The following is a 22,305-nucleotide window of genomic DNA, read 5'->3' as shown; positions in this document are numbered from 1 at the left end:
CAGACACCCATAGAGTGTGATTTCTTTGATTCGGAGGAGATTTCATCTCTTCCAGCCCGTCGTTGCCATTCAGATGCCCTATTCCTGTGCCCTTGTGTGGGGTTTGGGGCAGCTGAGAACTCCAGTGGGGAAGAGGCCCTGTGAGAAAATTCAGAATTCAAACAGGCCTTGGAGTGAAGGACCAGTTCCCCTTTGTGTCCACAGCACACAGCTGCCACCTGCCCTGGGTTTCTGAAAGATAAGAACCGAAGAGGTGTTACCCGGCCTGTCTTCAATAATATATTAAGTCTGCCTTTTTTGGTGGGGTGGGGGGCTATGGTGTCACAGGAATAAATTTCTCATTTTTTTCTACAGATTTACCAGTGTTTTCAGTTAAAATTCTCACTACTAATAGCATTGTGATGAGTTCTTCTACATTGTTAATGCTCCCTGCTGCAGTCTGTGAGAGGCGCTGCCTTGATGTAGCATCCTCCGCTCTAATCTCTCTCTGATCTCTGCAGCACCCAGGGGTGGGGGAGGTGGGTGCTGTTCACCCCTCCTGCCTCAGAGAGGGGCTCAGAGAGGCTGAGACGCTGGTCCAGGGCTCTGAGCGGGGATCCTCGTTATGGTCAAGTTAAGAAGGAAAAGTCATACAGACTGTTTCATCGTAGGTGCACGTGAATGTGTATTACTGTTCTCCATAAATCAATCCTCCTTCAAGGGCGCTCCTTCCTTAGGAGAGTTGGGAGCCTGGCTCTCTCCTTGGGAAGGTACCTGTACCCAGTAGGTGCTCAGTAGATGTTTACTGAATGAATGAGTGCGTGAGCTCTGGGCCGTCATAACTCCCGGCAGGGCAGGGCCCAGGCAGGCGGCACACTGCGCTCGGCTCTGTGTGTTCTGTGCCCTGTTTCCATTCTCCTAGGGGCTGCAGGTCGGCGCCCAGCCTCCTTTCTGTCTCTTGGGGCTGATTAACTCTGCCATTGGCTTAACAATTTTTCCTTCTTAGCCCGGCCTCCTCCCCGCTCTTTCTAATCTTTATTAATATATTTTCTGGAACCGTGTTTTCTACTATGAAAATTTCCAAACATCGAGCAAAGTTGAAAGGATCACACACGGCTCTGGTCTTTTAACACAGAACCAGGACCTGAGCCTCTGAGTGTCCCGTGGCCTTATCACCTGGACCTGTGTTGTTCCGTGGGCTTCAGCACGTGGACAGAGCACACACGTGACACGGGTTCGCTCCCGGGTCCTCATTGCCTCTGTTGGTGCTGTGCATCGTCACGACACAGCTGTCAGGAGCGTCGACTCTGAGTCAGACTCTGGCCCTCCTGGCTCTGATGTTCAGGAGCTGTGTGGTTGTGCAGCCTATTCAGTAACCTCGCTGGGTTTGTTCCTCTCTGTGAAATTGATTACTGTTCCCTGTGAGTGGCAGTAGAACAGTAGTTCTCAGCTCCCCAGCATGGTGCAGTCTGAGGACATCTTTGGGATCATGACCCCATTTCTTGCCTCGTGTCTTTGGCAGCTGCTTTCTCGCTGGGCATCTTGACTGTGAGGGTACAGAGGGACCCGCCGACTGATCCATTTCTTCTCCTCCACCGTCTACTCCGCCTTTCCTTTTTTGGTGATTTATTTGTACCCCAACAGAATGGGAATAGTGACATGCATTTCTTAAGTGTGTATAAAGGATTAGAAGAGATGATGCCAGTAAGGGCTTTGAATAGAGTCTGGCAAGTATAAGGATTTAAATTTTAGCTGAAAGGAAGAAGCCAACCAACCATACCTCTTTCCAAAAAAAGATTTGAAGCAGCACATTAAAGCAGATAAAAAACAACAACAAAGCAAGGTAGGTATTAAGTAAAATTGGCACAATGTGGAAATACAGGTTGGAAAAGAAGACCAGAGGGAAAGTTAGGACAAACGGTGGTTGGCACATAGCCACATACACTTGTTAGATGTGTAATTTTGGCTTTGAGCTTCCTAGCGGCCAATCCTAAGAGGGAAATAGAGTTCACAGGGTCTATTAAGAGAAATGAAACAACACTGGCTCTGCAGGAGAAATTCAGAAGTTTCTGTCTTGAGATCTGACTGAGTGATTTGGCAATATCTTCAAAGTGTGGACAGTGACCACAGTTAAATTTGATGCAGATAGGAAACTCGGGTGCTGATTTAATTGAAAGGTGTTCTCTATCCACGAATGCTTTTTGTGTCGAAGCTTTCCAGAAGAGTAGTTCCTGGAAGTAATTAAGGACTGTGTATTGGAGACACCCCACCTCTGCCCTTACAGTGTCACCTATATACTAACTATAGAAGTCACTGTGGGAGAATCAGATCTCATCTTAAACTTTATTAATATTGATATTATAATATTAATAATACATTATAAATAATAATATCATTTATTAGCATTAACTCTTTGTATGCCATTATGGAGCCAAGTGTCACTCGATCTGCTCTCTAAGTTGATAGACAGCTGTAACTGGGAATAAATCATTGTTCAAAATACGTTTTGTCCTGTAGCAGAGACTTGGAAAAGCACTTGAACTTGCAAGCCTGTTTTTTCTGTGGCGTCCGAGTGTGTTCACCAAGGAAGCTCCTCACATTTATCCTCTTCCTGCCCTGCCCTTCTGATCTGTGGCTGAGGAAGGAGTGATTGGCTGAGCCCACTGGATCTCTTAGACTGCATAGGAATTATTTTTGAAGGGGAAGAGGGAATTTATCTAGATAAGGCATCCTTAATAGCATATAATCCAGAGAGACGAGGGGACGGTGTAGCAGGCGAGATCTGCCAATTAACTTCGACTTTGCTTTCTTGTCTTAGATGAACTGCGACAAGCCATCGTGGCCATGATGAATAGGAAGGATGAGCTGGAAGAAGAGAACAGGTATCGTGACTGTCAGGCATGAGGAATAGTCTCTTTCTTCGACATTCTACCTCTGGGACAGAGAGAATATAACAGATGAAGGAAATTTTGCTTTATTGGCAAAATTGTGCCTGGCTATTTTTTTTTTTTGTTTGTCTGGGGTGTGCAACTGTAGTATTTAACATTTATCTCCTGTGTCCTGTGTGTAAGCAAGGAATGAGAACCTCACAATAATGGCACCACCTTAGAACAGACTAAGACTTTGGTAGAGCTGTCTTTAACTGTTTTTTAAAAACAGCCTTTATTGAGATTTAATTCACTTACCCTACAACTCACTCATTCAAAGTGTACAATTCAGTGGTTTTTAGTATCCTCACAGATATGGCATATCACTACCACAATTTTAGAACATTTTCATCACCTTGAAAAGAAACCGTGTACCCCTTGGCTATCACCCACCTCCCTTACAGCAGTCTTTTGATAACCTTTAATTAAAGGCCTATCTACCGGGTTCCAGGTATTCGAATACTTGTCTTAAATGTTGCCCAAACCAGGGATACTCAGGGCAAGGTGATATTTGGATTCTTTTGACTTGGCCAAAAGCCCAATTGCAGACACTTGAGAGGGTTTCATTAACCTTTTCTTCGCTGCTGAAATCCATGCTAGGTATTATCTGGCATCGGTGGCATTGCTGCCAGCTGGCTGTCTGCAGTTGAGCTTCTCAGCTGCTACAGCCTGGCCTTGACCGTGGGGTGGTCAGTAGAGGGGCTTGTGTACAGCTGTGCACGAAGCCTCTGCCAGCATGATTAGGCTGCCCCCCTGGGGAGTGGGTGGTGCACGGGCTCTTGGGTGTGTGTGTTCATGTCACCTCTTACTTTTCTACTCAGGGCACAGAGTAAGGGTCCATGGTGACATCCAGTCATGACTCTCTGTTAAACCTTATTTTTGAGCCCTGCTTGACAAGCTTCTCTCTCATCCTTTTGGGAAAAATATAAAAGCAAACAAGCATGATTTCTAAAACAAAAGAGATTGCTTTTAAAAGAAATCTCTAGACTGCACCATTTTCCAAATAAAATAAGCTTTCAACAAAAGGCTTGCAGCCATGGCAGGATTCTTTTCCCTGGCTCCAGCTGGAGCTATTATCTTGGAAGAAGCCATAGATTTTGTCTTACCTTGTGAAGAACAATAGTCACTGTCTGTTAATTTTTTTCTCTTTCCCAGAGAAAGAAAGAAAAAAAATCATACCACATTTGTGTCAGGGGGCCCCAGGTGCTAAGAAGGGAATTTTCTCAAAGTTCTCAAGGAACAAAGGTCTTGGAGATTTCAGTGAATAACAGGAGTGATGGTGGGGGTCAGATCATTTTGCTTATGTTCTAATGTCACCTGGAAAGTGTCCTCTAGATTTAGCATGTAGATGTACCACTGTTGGTAATTGTTTTCTAAAATAACCATTCAGGTAGGGTGAAGTACATGGATAGCAGAGGCTGGGTGCTGTGGCACACAACTGTAATCCCAGCACTGTGGGAGGCCAAGGCGGGAGGATCGCTTGAGACCAGGAGTTCAAGACCAGCCTGGGCAACATAGCAAGACCCTGTCTTTAAAAAAAAAAAAATTTAGCCAGGCGTGGTGGTGCACGCCTGTGGTCTCAGCTAATTGGGAGGCTGAGGGAGGAGGATTGCTTGAGCCCAGGAGTTCGAGGCTGCGGTGAGCTATGATCACACCATTGCACTCTAGCCTGGGCAACAGAGCCAGACCCTTTCTCTTTTTAAACAAAAGGTCAGCAGAATAATGTTTGGCTCTTTTTTTAGGTGGTAACTTGTGATGATTTCTAGAAGACCTGCTGTCCTCTCCCTTATTTAATAAAATCAGGGAAGATAGATGCACAAGTGAGCGTGTTTTGAAGGGTCAACAAACTTTGGACTATAAAACACTGCTACACTGTATCAGACTAGATGCTCTGTGAAGCTTGTTTACCCTGGAGGTGGCAGTGAAACGTGGGTTCCAAGCGTGTTTTGTGGGTGGAGGCGGAAATGACACTAGACATTTGTCAGATAATCTGAGTGGATATCCTATTTTTATGCCTCAGATTATTCTTTTGGCCTCTCCTGACACCCTTTTCTTTTCTTATCTAGTGTGACTGTGACAAAATGGCCCCAGTGTAACATGCTGTACCTCTGAGTGGGGTGTCTTTAAAGGGACTTGCCTGGGATTTGCTCAACTTGATGTTTTCCCCTGATTTACATTGTCAGATGGCTGGCCTGCTCTCAGGCCATCAGGGACCTGGAGCCCGGCCGCAGATGACCACCCTGGGCCTCATCCTAGTTCTTAGTCTGAGGCTCTTGACCAGACTTTGTTATCTCCTAGGTCAGTCTGTATGAGATAGACCTAAATTATGTTTCATGCAAGCCTAGAATCAGGACTCGACTTAGGTTAGGAACTGTGTTCTGGGCTCAGTGGACTCTGGGTTGATGGCATCTGAACAGATGGGGTCCCCTCTTCCCAGATCACTGCGGAACCTGCTTGACGGTGAGATGGAGCACTCGGCTGCGCTCCGGCAAGAGGTCGACACCTTGAAAAAGAAGGTGGCGGAGCAGGAGGAGCGGCATGGCACGAAGGTCCAGGCGTTGGCCAGGTAGGGCGGGGAGGGACGGAGAGGGAAGCGTGTGGAAGCTTGTTAAAGCCCGGGCACACTTTTCACCTCTGCTTTTTTTTTTTTTTTAAAAAAAAAAACCAGTGACCAAAGGAAATAAAACGTATGTATTTTAATTGAACTTATTTCATTCAGTAAATAATATGTACTGACATGGTTCAAAATACAAAAGGTTAACTATGCAAGTCCCCCCCTTCTTGTCCCAGCAGCCAGGTTGTTCCCTGGATGCTGTCATTGTTACCGATACCAGAGATATTTCACGTATGCACGGGTAGACACGTGTGCACATACTTTTCCCCTCTCTTTTCTTGTCGCTCTTCTCCTCCCTTTCTTCCCTAATGCAAAATGGTAGCACGTTCCACACGCTCCTCACTTGACAGCTCGGAGATCGCTCCGTGTCGGTGTGCGTGGGGCTGCCATCTGCTCCTTAAGAACTCCTGATACTTCGTCGTGTAACTGTACCAGAATTCATTTAACCTGTCCGCCAACAGCCAGGCTTTGAGGTCCTTTGTAGTCTTTTGCTATTACTGCTAACGTCACAGTGAATAAACTGTGTGTTTGTCATTTTGTTCCTGCATGGGTATATGTGTTAGAAATCTTCCCAGAAGTAGAATGGGTGGGCCAAAGTGCAGGGCGTCTGCGAGTTGGACAGAGAGCGTCAGTTTGCCCGGCTGGGCGGCGAGCCGTGCGTGTTCCGCTGCGAGGCGTGGAGAGCGCTCGCTGCCGTACGGCTGTGCTCGCAGGCGTGGGGTCCACATGGGGGCCTCTGATAACATCATGGGTGAAACATGGTGCCGGCAGAATGGTTTTCATTCCCATTTCTCTAATGAAGAGTGTGATTGGGCAAATTTTCATTTAAAAGCCATTTTCTTTTCTTTTCTATGGCTTTGTGTATATTTTATTAAAGAAAACTATAAAGTGAAGCAAAAAAAAAAAAAAAAATCCCAACTCACATAAAAGCCCACGTCTGTCCTGCATTTGCTCATGGGAAATTTTTATTGCTGTACTTATAATCTGTGCCCACCGTGGTTTAGTCTCTCCCCTTCCGCTACGTACTACCGCAAAAGCAGTTTTTATTGTTTCCATATGGGCTTCGTGTTAACCGTTTTTACACACCTGATTTTGGTACTTGATTCAGTTAACATAGCATATTAAATTGGCCATTCTGGATTGGAATGATCAATTTAGTATGGTCCATTTAACATTTGGGTTACTTCCAGTTTTTTCTCATTTGAGGTAAGATAAACAATGTATTGGTTATTCTTTAAACTACTTTTAAATAAGACCAGGAGAGAAATACATCTTGTGGGTGTGCGAGGGAGTCCGGAGTCCAGTCAGTTTATAGCAGCAGCATCCACCGTCTCTGTGCTGTTAGGTGTTGTGAATGGCGCTGATGGAATTGTTTTGTGTGTGCGATCGAACGTTGGCACTGTGATCCCGTATTTAGTTTCTGTTCTTCGAGCTTCTTCCCTTTCTTCACATTTTAAAATGACATCTTAAGAGCATCGGAGACAGTTAAATGACTATTATAAATAGAGTCGTACGTGCCTAATTTGGCACTTTCTCAGCTGGTCCACCATTTTAGCTGGCCATGCCAGAGTTCTGTGACATAATTGCATTTAATGTTCACAATAAAGACTGAAGTGAATTATCGAAAGAATTATATTCCCTGTCATTGTAATGGCTGTAGTAGGAGCCAGCTTGGTCGTGAGTCCCTGCGTCATTGCTTGCCAACTATGTGTCTCTGGGCGAATTGCTCGACTCCTGTGACTGTGTTTCCTTGTCTATGAAATGGGGAGGATGATCTCACGCCCCCGAGTGGGCCCAATGGGGAGGAAAGCACGTGACGGTGCGTGAGGCTCTGGGCACCAGCGAGCTGCTGTAAGTGGACTTTACAGTAAGTGTGTTTTAGCGATGGTGGTTGTCGGGAAAACTCTATCCCATGAACGGGGTAGGGAAAAACAATTTCTTTTTTTTTTTTTTTTTTGGTTGAGACAGAGTCTCACTTTGTTGCCCAGGCTAGAGTGAGTGCCGTGGCGTCAGCTTAGCTCACAGCAACCTCAGACTCCTCGGCTTAAGCGATCCTACTGCCTCAGCCTCCCAAGTAGCTGGGACTACAGGCATGTGCCACTATGCCCGGCTAATTTTTTTTTTTATATAGATTTTTAGTTGTCCATATAATGTCTTTCTATTTTTTAGTAGAGACGGGGTCTCGCTCAGGCTGGTCTCGAACTCCTGACCTTGAGCGATCCACCCGCCTCGGCCTCCCAGAGTGCTAGGATTACAGGCGTGAGCCACCGCGCCCGGCCTTGGGAAAAACAATTTCTTAACCAGGCAGTTTTATAATCCGAAGTCTCCCCATTTAAACAGTAGGTAGCTGAGAGTTTAAGGTGTCTGAACATTTACACTTGACAGGTAGAAGGAACATCTATAAAACAGACGAATATTTCAAAAAGAGAAAGTAGAAGAAAGCAAACCAATTAGCTGGATGTGTAAGTTGTGACGAATTCAATTGCTGACGTGTTCCAGACAGAGTTCTCCTCTGCTGATGGTCAGAACTTGCTTCTTGCTTCTGGCTGCGGAAGGCGCAGCCGTCAGTGTTGGCAGACAGTGGCCCGCTCGGGCAGCGGTTGCTTGGGGGTTGGGGTGCCGTAGCTGTTGGGGCACAGTGAGGGTGGGGCAGTGGAGTGTCAAAGGCTGGAAGGGAAAGCCCATGTGGGCGCGTTGGGGCCACCCTGTTCTCAGGCACCTGTGTGTTCAGGCTGCAGATTTCGTGGTGCATATGGTTTTGCCCAGTGGTTTACGGTACAGGTTCCGGCATCCTCAGACTGCCAGGGTCAGATCATGGCTCTACTGCTTACTAGTTACATGACCTTGGACGAGTTACTTTCACCTCTCTGTCTTTCAGTTTCCTTAGTTATAAAATGAGGATAAGAAAACGTTCTACCTCATAGAATTGTTGTATGGGTAAAATGAGAGACCATGTATCAGCTCAATAAATGTGCTTCATAAATGCTCAGTGAATGTTAAACTATTATTATCATTTTTATTTACTATAATAATTATGACACTAAGAATCCTTGTCTAACCAAAAGTGATATTTTTAACAGCAGTGGTGTAGCAAGAATTAGGAGCTAGGCTATTTGCAACTCTGAAAAGTGAAATTTTTTCTTTCCGTAAGTATTCTAATACTAAGGGTGCATTTGTGTGTGTGTGTGTGTGTGTGTGTGTGTGTTTTACTGGCTCTGAACGTGTGGCTGTAAAACCGAAACATCACTGAGTAAATTCAGCATTTGATTACACATTCCTTTTGCTCAAAATTAGTGTCTTTTGTAGAACAAGGTCATATAACTGGCCCAGTGCTTTTGTGGCCCCAAGCAGCTGCTGGTTGCCGATGGGGAAGGGTTATAATCAGCTGCAGTTAAGGCTGTGTAAGTCACATTCCTCTGAATAATTGATTGCCTTGTTTCCTGTTGAACGAAGAAAACTCAAGCTATGAGACAGATGTTAGGAGAAAGAAGACACAAATGTACATGAGGAGAAGCGCCTTCCAGGGAAGCAAGTAAAAGGGTTGCTGGATTATTGCGGGGCAGTTTCCATTTCTGCTTGTTGTGTTGTAGCAATGTCATCCCTTGCTGTGTAACAGATTATCCCCAAACTTGATCGCTTAGAACAACAAATGTTTGTGATCCTTCACGATTGCTGTGAGTTAGGAATCGGGGACCGGCTTAGCTGGGGCATCAGGGTCCCTCACGAGGTTGCAGTTATGGTGTCGGCCAGGCTTGCCGTCATCTGAAGGCTTTCCTGGGGATGGAGGGTCCGCTTCCAAGCTTGCTCATGTGGCCGTTGGCAGGAGGCTTTAGATCCTTGCCACGTGGGCCTCTGCACGGGGCTGCTCACACATAATAACTGGCTTCCCAGCGCGAGTAACCCAAGGGCAAGAGAGAGCACACCCAGGATGGGAGCCACCACATTTTTTGTGACCTCATCTTGGGGGTGACACATGACCACTTCTGCTGTACTCTGCAGTCACACAGATCAACCCTGGTCCAGTGACGGAGGGGAATACATAATAGTGTGGATTGTAGGAGCCAGGGCCCCTGGAGGGCGTCTTGAAGTCTGCCTACTGCACCCATCAGGCTTCTGCTTCCTCCTGGGGCAGGCCCGGCCTGCACTAGTCACGGTTCTCCAGAGAAACAGAGCAATAGGCTGTATGTGTGTCTCTAGAAAGAGATTTATCGTAAGATAGTGGCTCACGTGATTATGGGTGTTGAGACGTCCCACACACTGTCACCTGCAAGCTGGAGACCCAGGAAAGTGTGTGTGTAGTTCGGAGACCTGAGAGCCAGAGAGCCTGCTCTGCGTGTAGTCATCAGTGAGTCTGCAGGCCTGAGAACCGGGAGTCCCACGGCAGGGGAAGATTGTGTCCCTGCTCCCGCAGTCAGGCCGACAGAAAACTCACTTCTGCTGTCTTTTTGTTCCACTTGGGCCCTCAGTGGAGTGACAGATGCCCACACACATTGGTGAGGGCCGTCCGCTTTACTCCCCCAATCCAAGAAATAATGTCTAACAAGCTATCTGGGCATCCTGTGGCCCAGTCAAGTTGACATGCAAAATTAACCATCACACTATTCCATTTTCCTTGGTGGACACTTTCCCCTCCCCTTCTGGCCATGTGGTTTGATGGAGTTGACCCTATCCTGTCCCTACTGGGCTCCAGAGGAGGGCAGACAGTCCAGGCCTGGACAGTCAGCTGGCTCCATCCATTGGCCACCATGACGGTGTCACAGAAGGGCATGTGGCCAGGCTGATCTGGTAAGAGCCAGTTACAGCATTCTTGAGAGGATGATGTAAGCCAGGCATTGTTGGCAGCTGTCTTTGCTACTCTGTGAAAAGATCCTAACCCCATGTGGTGACCACACAGTAGAGAAATGGAGGGAGAGAGAAATCAGCAGTTCCCGATAGTATCATTTGAGCTCTTAGATCCAGTCTTTCCTGAAGCTGTTTTTCCTCTGGACTTCTCAAGTATGTGAGCCAGTAAGTTGCTTTTGTTACTTGAGCCAGTTTGTGATTGGTTTTCTCTCAGTTATAATCATAAGAATCGTGACTAACCAGGTGTCCTTGTTTGGATATTAGGGGATTGGAGTGTGTGGTGTTTTCTCTGCACCTAAGTAGACTCACCTTCTCAGTAATCAACCTGCCAGGCCCATGAAGGGGCTTCTGGTTGGCTGAGAGTCACCAGGGCGGTGGAGAAAGAGTTCTCGAGGAGAAGCCCACCAGACTGTGTTACAAAGCACCACGCAAGGCTTTCCTGCCTGTCTCTCCTGTTGGACCAGCCTTGCTATTACTCTTTTGTCGCGACTTTTCTCTCCTGCTGGGCAGTTCTAGTGCATGAATAAACTGCTGTTATTAGTCGTGTGGCTGGAGCCATTCCCTTAGCCCTTCTGAGCCTCTGGTTCTGTGTTTAAAAATTTGAAGGGGGTGGGGTGGCATGGAGCAGGCTCCCTCCTATGTCCTGCGAGGTGGCATCATGCAGGGTGCCATGCCGATGTGTCGTGTGCACGGCTGGCTCGGGAGGGCTGTGTCCAACGCTTCCTTAGGGAAGCAGCACAACACAGTGACTCTGGTCTGGCTCTGCCACTTAGTAACTTCTCAAATCTCAGTTTCCCCAACTAATGCTAACATGCTTTTGGTGGCAGAAAGCCAAACTGAATTAGCTCAAATTAGTCAACAGGGGAATTTTTTCTTGCTCTAGCTGGGAAAGCTGAGAACAGGTCACTTTCTTTAGTGCCGTTGGACCCAGGTGCCCTGGTGATGCCAAGCACCCTTTTCCTCCTCCTCCGCTGGCTCCATGTCCTCTGTGTGCTGGTGTCATTCTTCAGTACGCTCTCTGCACACAGCAGCAGACGTGAGCTCTGGTAGTGCCAAGCCTCACACAGGACCTCAAGGAGAGAGACTCTTTCTCCTAATGTTCGGATGTAACATCTTAGGAAAGACTCTTTTTGGGCTTGCTGTGGCCGGGAGTGAGCAGAGGGCCGTGATTGACAGCCTTACCAGTCCCCAGGGCAGGCACCGGGCAGACAAAAGCATGTCTATTACATTTTCTCCAAGGATTGTTGGGAAGATTACATGAGCTAATGCTCCTAAAGCACTCAGCGCAGCTCCAGGCCCTTTGCAAGTGCTTGGTGAATGTCACCTCATTTCTTCTCCTTGGCTGGCGCCCTGGCTAGGGGCACAGAGGCTGGGCTGGGATCTCGTGGGTCCTTCGCTGTCCAAGCTCCTCCTGCAGTGAGCATCTTGGAGCCTGTGGCCACTGGCTTTCATTTGACCTTCAGCTCCTCCTAGCAGTTGTTTCTCCAGCCCTGCCTGCCCAGCATGTGTCCCTTTGTTTATTTGTCCCCGCTGGGCTGCTGAGCAATGAGAGCTGCTGTGACAGTGTCCCGCACAGCCCGTAAGGGACAGTGGACCAAGGGCCGTGGGAGCCCTTTGCAGGTCATGCTGTCTGGCCCCTGGGGAGACCTTTAATGGCTTTCTGTGAAGACTCTAAATCTCAGTTCTGCCCTGAGGCTCAGTCTTTGCCTTTTTTAATTTTTAAGTTATTGTAGAAATATGAAGACCATGCCCTTTGTGAAAAGGGATAGTAAATTTTTCCACTGTCCATCCAAAGGCATTGATTCTGTATATCACACAAGGCAAATGGTCAGAGTTGAGAAGGTCAGACATGAGGGATACTGGCTTGAGTTCGGAGCCTGTCCTGGGTTAGGGGTGTCCTTTGGAACCAAGGGTTTGGGCCTTTTCGGTGCCATCTCCCAGGGGGAATGCATGCTCGGACAGGAGAAGGCAATAGGTTTCATCCTGTTGCCAACTCTGGTAGTGGCTGTCTGGGATTCTGGTTGAGAAGGATCCTGGGATCTCATCTGGGCTCAGCAGGAAAGAGTGCTGTTATTGATTAGCAATGTCTGCCATGGACGTGGGAAAGGGAAGTGGTGGCAAGCATGCCAATTTCCCAGCCCTATGGTAGCACTTGTGGAGTAGTGGAAACTGGTTGAGATAAAGTCCACAGGCCACGCTGGCAGCATTGCACGTGAGACTGAAAAAAGGAGAGAATCTACCGTTCTTTTATAGCTCCCATTATCCTGTTCTGTCTGGTAAAAGAAACATGCTCTGGAGGAATATCTTAAACCCATTATGTGAAACAAAACAAAACTTTGCTCTCAGGCTTAGTAAAGACCAGAAATAAGGCCCAGTTTTGCTGTATCTTTGAAAAAAATTAACATTTGCTTTGTTGCTTTGTCGTTCTTGTACCAGGCGTCCTGTGAGTGGTCAATGAAATCTGGGCTCTAGCTATGCTAAGCGGGAGTCAGAATGTCTCTGTGCTATGTTGTCTTTCGTGTTTTTTCTTGGTTAGATGTTTATGTCTGATAGAATTTGATCTCATTAGCAAGCACCCAGTTCAGCCACTGTGGCATGTTTAGGCTCCATTTTACCAGACTCAGTATCCCTTTTTAATAAAAATATTTGGCGATGCCCCCTTCACTATCCAGAAATGAAATTCATAGCTGATATAATCTGCCTACACAAGTAATTTTAAAATATTGGTGCAACACCCTACCTCTAATATGAAAGAGAAATAAAAAGAAAGTAATCTGTAATAAAAAATAGATTTTAGAATATATTGGCTGGGCACCACTCCGCTAGAAAACACGAGGAAGTAAGTGTTTGCATCTCATGCTGATGCATAAGTTTGGGTTTAAAGAAGGTAAGAAGATCACAAGTCATTGTTTATAAGAAGTACAGAAAACAAAAGAGCAGAGTGTGGGTGGACCCTGGAGTACACTGGCATAGCGAGTGTATTTTAAGGGAGTCCATTCTAGGCTCAGATTATGAACAAGCTTTTCACCTACAGGAATAGCCGCAGGACAGTTGTGAGCATTGCAGGAGGGGGGCTAACCTTTGGCTGTGCGGGACTGCCCTGGCCTGTCAGGACAGCTCCTGTCCTCAGTGTCCTCACCCCTGTGAAGACGGAAACTGTCCCCGCGCATTTTTGTTGCACCTCTAGAGGGCAGCACTGTCTCCAGTGAGAATCCCTGCTTTAGCCCTTTCACCCAGTGTCTCTTTTTCAGGACCATTTGCAATTGCAGCCGAATTTTGTGTTTGGAGCCTTCTAGTCCCTTCTAGTCACTCCACTCTTTTTGAGTCCCTCTTCAGGGACTGCACCCAGAGCACGCTGAATTACCCATCCAACTCCTCCTGTGTGTCCCGCCCGCCCCGGCTCTCCTGTCCCTCACTTCTCTTTCTTTGGGCGTGAAGTTTGCTCCCCCAAGGTCGCTGCTCTTCCACTTCCGAGTCAGACGAGCCGAGTGAGTTGTGTTCCTCATCCTTAGGCACATGTCCGTCAGCAGCTGGCAGGTCTTAATGACGAGCCCCAGAGCAGCCAGGGAGAGCCGAGTGCGTGGGGTGGGACGGGGTTTGGGGACGGGGATGAGTCCAGGACTCACGTGTCAGGGCAGCAGACAGGGTGGCTTAGGAGGAGCTGTCTTCCTGCAGTTTGACGCTAGTGACAAAATTCAGTGAAGGATGAACGGTTAGTTAATATTGTTCATTTGTTGATTCACTCATCAGTTACTGTTCTGTGTTAAGCTTAGGCAGTCAGAGGTAAGGTACAGCTGGTTCTAGCCTGTAGGTGCTGAAAATTGAAGGGAGGGGCGTGTAAGCAAAGACTGTAACCTTTGGCTGACAGTTCCGTATGTTGTGGTTCAGTTGGCCATTCTCGCAGGAGCGCAGTGTCATACTATGGGGCAGGCCTGGACGGGAGTCCTTCTCAGGGGCACCTGGGGTGCACAGTGTAAGGAGATTCTCATTCCCAGGGCCAGGCGAGGGCTTCGGCTGCTTCTACATGTGTCATCTCAGGTGCTCATTTTACCCCTCATGCTTCTCATCTAGAAAACCAGGATGAAAGTCTCTCCTTTACATTATGCAAGAGAGAATGCACGGAAAGTGCTAAGCACAGCGAGCGTTCTGCGTACGCGCCGGGTAAAAGCCAGCCACGTGATTATTAGCGGTTTCATGGAAGTAAGTTATCCCTCCACTTCAAGGCTGCAAAAAGTCGTTTTCTGGAGTAATCCAGCCCACTGTTGCTCAGATGTAACTAACTTTCTAATTAAGAATTCTCTGGGTTGAAGAGCTAAATATGTTGCTTTAACTTTGCGGTGCATGTCAGTCACCCGGGGAGCTTTTAAAACAGTTATGTCCAGGCTGCCCTCCAGACCAATTAAGTCAGAGTCTCTGGAGGTGAGACGCAGACTGCTCAGGTAATTCCAGTGTGCAGCCAAGGTTGACAACCGGTGGCTTAGAGCAGCGTTCCTCAGACTTTAATGTCCCCCACCAAGCACCTGGGGATCATGTTAGTATTTAAATTCCGACCTAGCTGGGCTGGAGTGGGGCCTGATACCACAGTTCTAATAAGCTCCCAGGTGAGGCTGCTGCTGCTGGTTCCTGGACCGCACGTGAAGTAGCAAAGGCTTGGAGAGAATGCTAGAAATGATCTGAAAGGCTAAGCCAATTGCGATCAGCTTTGGAAAGATGGAGGCACTTGGGTTTTTTTTTCTCAGAACCAAATTGGGATCTAATTTTCTGTTTGTTGGTTTGTTTGAAAAATACAAAGAATACACGCTGCAACAATGAGCACCATTAACACTTGTCATGTTTGCTTTAGACTTTATTTTTATGTAAACTATAAACAACGGGTAGGTTTGTGCCATGGTTTGAATGTTTGTCCCCTCCAAAACGCACATGGAGTCTTAATTACCCCTGTAACGGGATTAAGAGGTGGTGACCTTTGAGAGGTGATTAGGCCACGAGGACTCCACCCCGCTGGGGGCAGGGAATTAATGCTGTTATAACAAGGCCAGTTGCCCCCTGTTGCTCTTGAGCATTCGACGTGTGATGAGGCTGCGGGAAGCCTCTCACAGGGTGCCAGTGCCTTGGTCGTGGACTGCGCAGCCTCCAGAACTGTGAGTAAATTTTCAGTTCCCTGTAAATTACCCAGGCTCAGGTGTCCTGTTACAGCAGCACAGAGTGGACTGCAGCAGCTTGCTTTGGGGTATTTTTAAGGATCTACGTGTGAGCTTCCAACATCTGCCCAGCGTTTTGCAGCTTGTTTTGCTTCCGGAGCATTGCGTTGAGTGCTTTCAGGTTAAGGTGTGCACAAGTGGGAGTCTCCTCAATCCTGCCGTGACTCGCCAGCTTCAATTTCTTGAGACAGCTTTTGTTCCCATGCTTTAAAAAATTACCTTCAAGTTGTAAAAGCAACATAACAACCCCAAATGGGGAAAAGAGTCCCAAATCCCACAACCATAGTATGATAATTATTTCCATTCTTAGTTCATTTAAGTACATTTTTACGTAGTTATATTACCATTAGTTGTATACATGCAATTTATATTCTGTGTATTTTATTGTTTCTATGTAGATTTCAAATTATGTTTAAACAGGGCCTTTCCCCCTGCATATAAAAATGCCCGAGTTACAGTCCTTAAGTTAGAATAACAGAAAAGTTTAAGGAAGGAAATCACCTGGACACAATTACCATTAATGTTTTATTTATTATGTGACATTTTATTGCAGTTTATTTTATATCTATATTAATTTCACATAATCCAGATCATTCTGAATCTGTAAGTTGATGGTCTGCTTTGAAAGACATTTTTAAATAATACAATAAATAACGTTTCCTCATGTTATTCCCTTACATGGATATCACTTTTGATGTCCACGTGTAGTTCGGTGTTTGGATATGTCCTTGCTTCTCACATCACTCCTTTTTCTGAACCAATTTCTTTCCCTTTTCGGAGTAGTGTTTCCACGAACATATGTTTTCATAAAGCTGTTTCAATTAAGAAAAATCATTTCCTTCAGCTAGATTCCAAAAAGTGGGATTCCCACATTAGAAGGTGAGCATGTTTGTAAAGCCTCTTGATTTGTATTGGCAAAATCCTTTGCAAGAAAGAGGTCTCACTTTTGTACCCTCACGGCAGCGTGTGAGAGGGCCTGACTCACTGTCACTTTCAATTGCTGTGTGGCATGCCGCAGCGTACGTAGCAGGTTCGTGTTGAGGCTACTTCTGCTCTTCTGAGAGTGTAGCTAAAGGCTGCAGTGAATATCCTGTGTCTGTGACTATTTCTCCATCAGTTTCTTTCCTTAGTGTGTATTTCTACAAGTAGCATCTCGGGGCAAAGGATATGAATGTCTCAGTGGCTCTAGGATGAGGCAGGAGGACCTACCTGCTGGAGCTTGAGCTGGTTCTGTCACCATTCGTCACTATTGGGCTCCTGCTTTTGTGACTGTGGAAGGTGACGGTATCCTTGGCATGAATGACTTCCCAGCTGATTTTTCTTTTGAGCTTAGTGACGTGGAACTCCCCTAAAGGTAGGAGATGGGAGTTGTCAAATGCAGTAATGTCAAAACTTTCCATTATGGGCCGGGCGCGGTGGCTCACGCCTGTAATCCCAGCACTCTGGGAGGCCGAGGTGGGCGGATCATTTGAGCTCAGGAGTTCGAGACCTGCCTGAGCCAGAGTGAGACCCCATCTCTACTAAAAATAGAAAGAAATTATATGGACAGCTAAAAATATATATATAAAAAATTAGCCGGGCATGGTGGTGCATGCCTGTAGTCCCAGCTACTCGGGAGGCTGAGACAGGAGGATCACTTGAGCTCAGGAGTTTGAGGTTGCTGTGAGCTAGGCAGACGCCATGGCACTCACTCTAGCCTGGGCAACAGAGTGAGACTCTGTCTCAAAAAAAAAAAAAAAAAAAAAAACAACTTTCCATTATGGAAGCATCTTCTCAAACATTACGAGTAACGGAGAGCCATATACATTCTTTCATAATCCTTTCAGAATTTTATAACCAGTGTAGATTTCCTAGATTTTTTTTTTTTTTTTTTTGTATGACAATGATAGCAGCATAATGGGGGAGGAACAGGAGCTTGGTAGTATCTCAAAGCAGTCACGTACAAGGGAGAAAGCCATGTGGTTGTTTATTTTCTGCAGTGCTTCTAGAATCCAATCAAGGACTCAGGTTTTGTTGATGAACTAAAATTTTTAGGGAGTAAGCAGCAAGGTATATTTGCACGAACATCTGTGTTTTGAAGCATGTGCCCACATTGAATGGTTAAGCATCAGAGCCATTAGTACCCGATGCCAGATGTTCCCCCGAAAAATCTGCACCAAACACGGACTTGGGTGGGTTCATCAAGATGCGAAAAATATGCAGCTGTTAAGGGAAAAGGGAGAAGGTTGTGTCTGAAATGTCGCTTTAGCCCATCACTTTCCCCCATCAAAGCACAGAAGCAGGAGGAGATAAAAAATTACCGAAACCAATAAATATGATAGAACTCTCATTAAAAGGTTATGATAATTATCCACTGGGGAGGGAAATGCATTCACCATTTGTTAACGCTTCATTTGCTGTCTTTTCTAATGAGAAGTAGGTAGAGAAAAATAACAATGGTTTTGAGAGATACCAAAAGAGCACGGGGAAGGTGAACAACTGTGAGATGCTGCGGCTGCGGAAATGCTAGGCTTCGAGTCACTTTAGAGAAACGGCTGGAACGAAACAGCCAGACCTAGCTGACCCAAGGCGCTGGAGCCCGTTGCTCAGTTTAACCCCCTGGTTTTTGCTCTGTGCCTTGGCGAGAGGCAGAATTTGCAACCTGGTTATTCGTAGAAATAATTTTTCAAATCTTGCCTTTCCGGTATGGTTCACAAGGTGGCAATTTCCATGTCACTGAACATGAAGCCTGGGTCTTAAATATAGCCAGCATGTGAATGCCCTGCAGGCGGTGACAGTAGCGATGTGACATCACTGCCAAGCAACTTCTTGTTATTTTGGAGCCTGGGAGGGGAGCAACAGGAAGCTCGGCGGAGGGGAGATATTCTTGGCAGCAGCAGCAGCATTGCAGTTTAAAGAGAGACAACTGTCAAGGCTGGTGATTCTGGAAGTTTGCAAAATTTATTTGTTCACTGAGCAAACAAAAGTTCTCCGAGTTCATACTGGGTGCCAAACGCAGACGATGCGAAGACGTACGAGACTCGTACCTGCAGCTGTTCAGCTCCTGCCACCAAACAACCGTCACAAAAACGTTTTATTTTAAGAAGAGCCCTTTCTTCAAGTGCGTTCTTACCTGAAAGCTACCAGCGTAACCTCTGTGAGAGCTGAGCTGCACAGGTTAAAGTGCAGACGTGGGCGGGGGGGTCCTGGAATGCCCCCTAATGAGCTACAAAATGCTCTTGTGAACCGTGCCAAAAAGGCCATTTAAAAATGACAACCTAGTGCAGGACAGGTTTGCCTTTGAGTGTGGTTCTCTCTCGTTTCTGGTAATGTTGGAATAAGGGGCTGCTAGGGCTGAACTAAACCACAGACAATCTGCGCATCTCTTTTCTATGATGAGGCTGTTCCCTTTCCCAGGATTGTTTGGGAGCAAAGTTAACTAACTGTGTCTTAGTACGATCTTCTTTTTTTTGCCTCCCTCATTATATTTACTCATTTTTCCCTCAAATTTTTTAGTGCAGTCTCTGTCCCCTCGCATTCTTAGTCCCTCTTATTTTGCTCGACTTTTTCTTTTTTCCCCCCACAGCATTTCTTATCTTCTAATGTTACTTCTTACATTCACTATTCAATACTGCCTTTTTGTGTTACGTTGTAAACCTCATGAGGGCAGGGATCTTTGCCTTATTAGCTCACTGAGAGATCTGACCCAAGGGGCCTGGACAATACCTGGGCATAATAGAGCTCAGTAGAAATTTGTTGAATGAATGAACAAACAAATGTTTGGCAGTTACTGCTATGTTGTTGTTACGCTGTGCTTGGCTTATGTTTCCAAGGTCATTTCATGGTCTAATGTGGCTGCTGGCGCCCCGGCCATTACATCTGCATTCTTAGCAGCAGGAAGAGGGGAAAAAGTGCATGGCTACTCCTTTTATGGAGGTTACCTGCAAGTCACTCAAAATGATTTCTCTTACTTCTCAGTGGCCTGCACTGGCTCTGCTAGGGATGCTGAGAAATGTGATTTCTGGTTTTTGGTAAAACACAGATTACAACCATCCCCCTGAGGAGTTTTGCCTTGGTTGTGTGGATGGCGGGGAACTAGTGAGGACCAGGAAGGAAGGGGAATAATTAATTAGATCTGTTCGGTGGACACTTCCCCCTCCTGGGCATTGTGGAGAAGTGGATGGGTGAAGGCCAGTCTTGGAGGGGGTGATTTGGGATGGAGATTCTTTGAGCCATTCAGATGAGAGATGATGGTGATGGTCAGCTCTGAAGCAGGGTGATCGCTTCCAGAGAGACAGAGTAGAATCAACAATGATAGGTGTGATTCTAGTTGTTTGGTTCTTGGATTGGAGTCTGTCTTTCCGGTAGATGTGGTTGCCTGGGGTTAAGGATGGATAAACAAGAGGTAAGTGAATTATTTGCATAGCTCCTTCAAGTGGAAGACCAGATCCAACCCGGGTCCTGGCCAGCACCAGTGCTTTCATGAGGATGTTTACTTCCTTTCGGAGCCTGTGCTGCCTGTGTTAACCTGAGCCATTAAGCGGCAGGTCTTTCGAAGAGTGAGTCAGCATCACAGCTTCAAAAACCCGAGCCCTGCAGCAGGTTATCATGGCGGGAATGGCAGCTAATGAGCTGATTCTTGCCCAGTGATCACATCTCGAGGTGGTGTGTAGCTGCGTCCCTTTGTAATTACCATGGTCACGGTGTCGGTGTTGGGAGGCCCCAAGCCCATGAGGAGGAGGTTGTCCCAGGGTCACAGCCTGTAATTTTGGTTCGTTTGTGCAGATTGGGGCTAATTTGTTTTGGCTCCTTTATCAGAAGTGGAGATTGCTCAGCTAGGCAAGAGATACGGTTATTTAACAGACAGAGGCACTTGGGTGGAGTGCGTAAGGCTGGGTACGACCTGGACCTGTGTTTTCTTCCCAAGTCTGTTGCTAAGGGAGATGTGACCTTGGCTTTCAGAGGACCTTAACCAGCAAAGCCTGTCTGTCCCTCCTCTGCTCAGTGGCCACAGAGTCAAATTTTTAATAACTGTTTATGCTGCTTCTTTAACTTTTTTCATTACAGAATTGTCCAAACACATAGGAAAGTAGGTGGAATAGTATTTAATAGAACAAATTCATGTGTACCCATCATCCAGCCTTAGTGGTTATTAACCTGTTACCATGTTGTGCCTAGCCTATTCTACTGTTTTTTGCTTAACAAGAATGTAAAGCAAGTCCTAGATATTGTATCACCTATAAATACTTGGTTATATATGAATCTCTAACAGGTAAGGACTTAAAAAAACATAACCTCACACAGCACTGGCGTCACACAAAAAGATTAGCAGCCATCCCTTGCTATCATCTAGTTTCTAAATTCCAAATTCCTTGATCGTCTCAAATTGTTACAATGGCTTTGTTTGGGTCCGTTTTGATTTCACCTTTTAAAGTGTCAATCAGCTCATGCCATTCTTATGCTTAAAACCCTCCGTTGCAGTAAAAAAATCCACACTTCATTGCATGGCCTGAGCTCTCTGCATGATCTGACCCGTGCCTGCCTGCTTCCCGCTGAGCATGTTTGTTGCTTCTTCTGCCTGGAAGTCCCCCCAGATCTTTGCGTGGTGTTTCTTCCGATAATCTCTGAAGAGAGGGCATTGTTGTCTGAAGCAGGTCTGTCCTCTGCCCCAGTCTTGTTCTCTTTCCTCATTCTGGTTTTAAATCTCCTCCGCTACGTGCTCTTGGACATCTCTGCATCTCTCTCTGTCTTTTTGAATGTAGACCTTCGTCCCCTCCTGCGTGTCAGTGCAGTGAGAACTGAGGCCTGCTTGGCAGTGCTGTGTTCCCCGTCCCTGACACACAGCAACGGCGCAGCCACTGTTCTGTTGTGAACACAGCTCCCGTTGCAGTGGAGTGTGGCCTGGAATCCCCAAGCTCTCACGTCTTTTGGAAAAAAGTGATAGTAAAGGGAGTTTTTCTTACCCTTCCTTTCCATGCCATTAGCAGGGGCAGTTGAAGCCATGTCAGTGGTAGTTATTATTCACATAAATACTGCACTGTAGACCAACCCCGTTTTAGAGTCTTTGGTTTCCATGATACTTTTCTGTTAAGAAGTGGTCCCAAGCCCACATTTGAATCATTACCCGCCACGTGCAGACCAGGTAACTTGTTTATAGATTGGGAAGGTGGGACACCTACAGGTGGTCATTTCAAGGTTTCGCCTCACATGGGCATGTGGAGAGGAGAGAGTGTGGCATCATGGGGTGTGCCCTGGGCTTTGGAGTTGGGGAGTTTGGAATCCTCGCCCTTCCCTAGACCCATAGCCGTGAGTGCGTCACTTTCCTTCTCTGCACCTCAGGTTCTCCTGGAAAATGGGGCAAACCACCATCTCCAAGCCAGTGGGAGACAGGTGTTTCTTAGGCTCTTCCCACATGTCCTGCACAGAGAGACCGATCTGTGTTAGCAACTTCGTTCAGGCTGAGAGATGACTGGCGCATACCCGCGGGTCCCTGGAACAGATGCCACTTGTTAATTATAGACAAAACATACGTTAATAGCATCTCTTTTTGTGTTTTAGGTGTTTTCCATGTACCAGGAATTGTTCTGTGTCTCAAATGTCAGCTCAGTTAATCCTCATGGTGGTCAGTGAGCTGAGTCCTGTTGTTTTCTCAGTTCACAAGAGGGCGACAGGTTAAGCAGCTTGCGCAAGGTCGCAGGCAGAGTGGCGGGGTTGGGGTTTGGGCACGGATTCCGCTAGGAGGTCCCCTGACATCCACTCTTTG

At 46.6% G+C, this 22,305-nt stretch overlaps 1 protein-coding gene across 3 annotated transcripts in view; it reads left to right on the top strand.

Moving 5' to 3' along the window:
- Window positions 1-22,305, top strand: part of SNX29 (sorting nexin 29) — a 439,800-nt gene that overhangs the window by 110,855 nt on the left and 306,640 nt on the right. For 2 of the 3 annotated variants that reach the window (XM_069486909.1, XM_069486910.1), the window contains 2 exons: window positions 2,798-2,861; window positions 5,344-5,472. In XM_069486909.1, coding sequence (XP_069343010.1) covers window positions 2,798-2,861; window positions 5,344-5,472 — 193 coding nt within the window. Of the gene's footprint in view, window positions 1-2,797; window positions 2,862-5,343; window positions 5,473-10,362; window positions 10,550-22,305 lie in introns of those variants that run through there. The other variant, XM_069486911.1, reaches the window with a different exon arrangement.

This window comes from Eulemur rufifrons, chromosome 14, assembly GCF_041146395.1.
Source record: "Eulemur rufifrons isolate Redbay chromosome 14, OSU_ERuf_1, whole genome shotgun sequence".
NCBI classification, from domain to species: domain Eukaryota; kingdom Metazoa; phylum Chordata; class Mammalia; order Primates; family Lemuridae; genus Eulemur; species Eulemur rufifrons.
The sequence above is the reverse complement of the archived record's forward strand: the minus strand, read 5'-3'. Positions and strand labels throughout refer to the sequence as shown.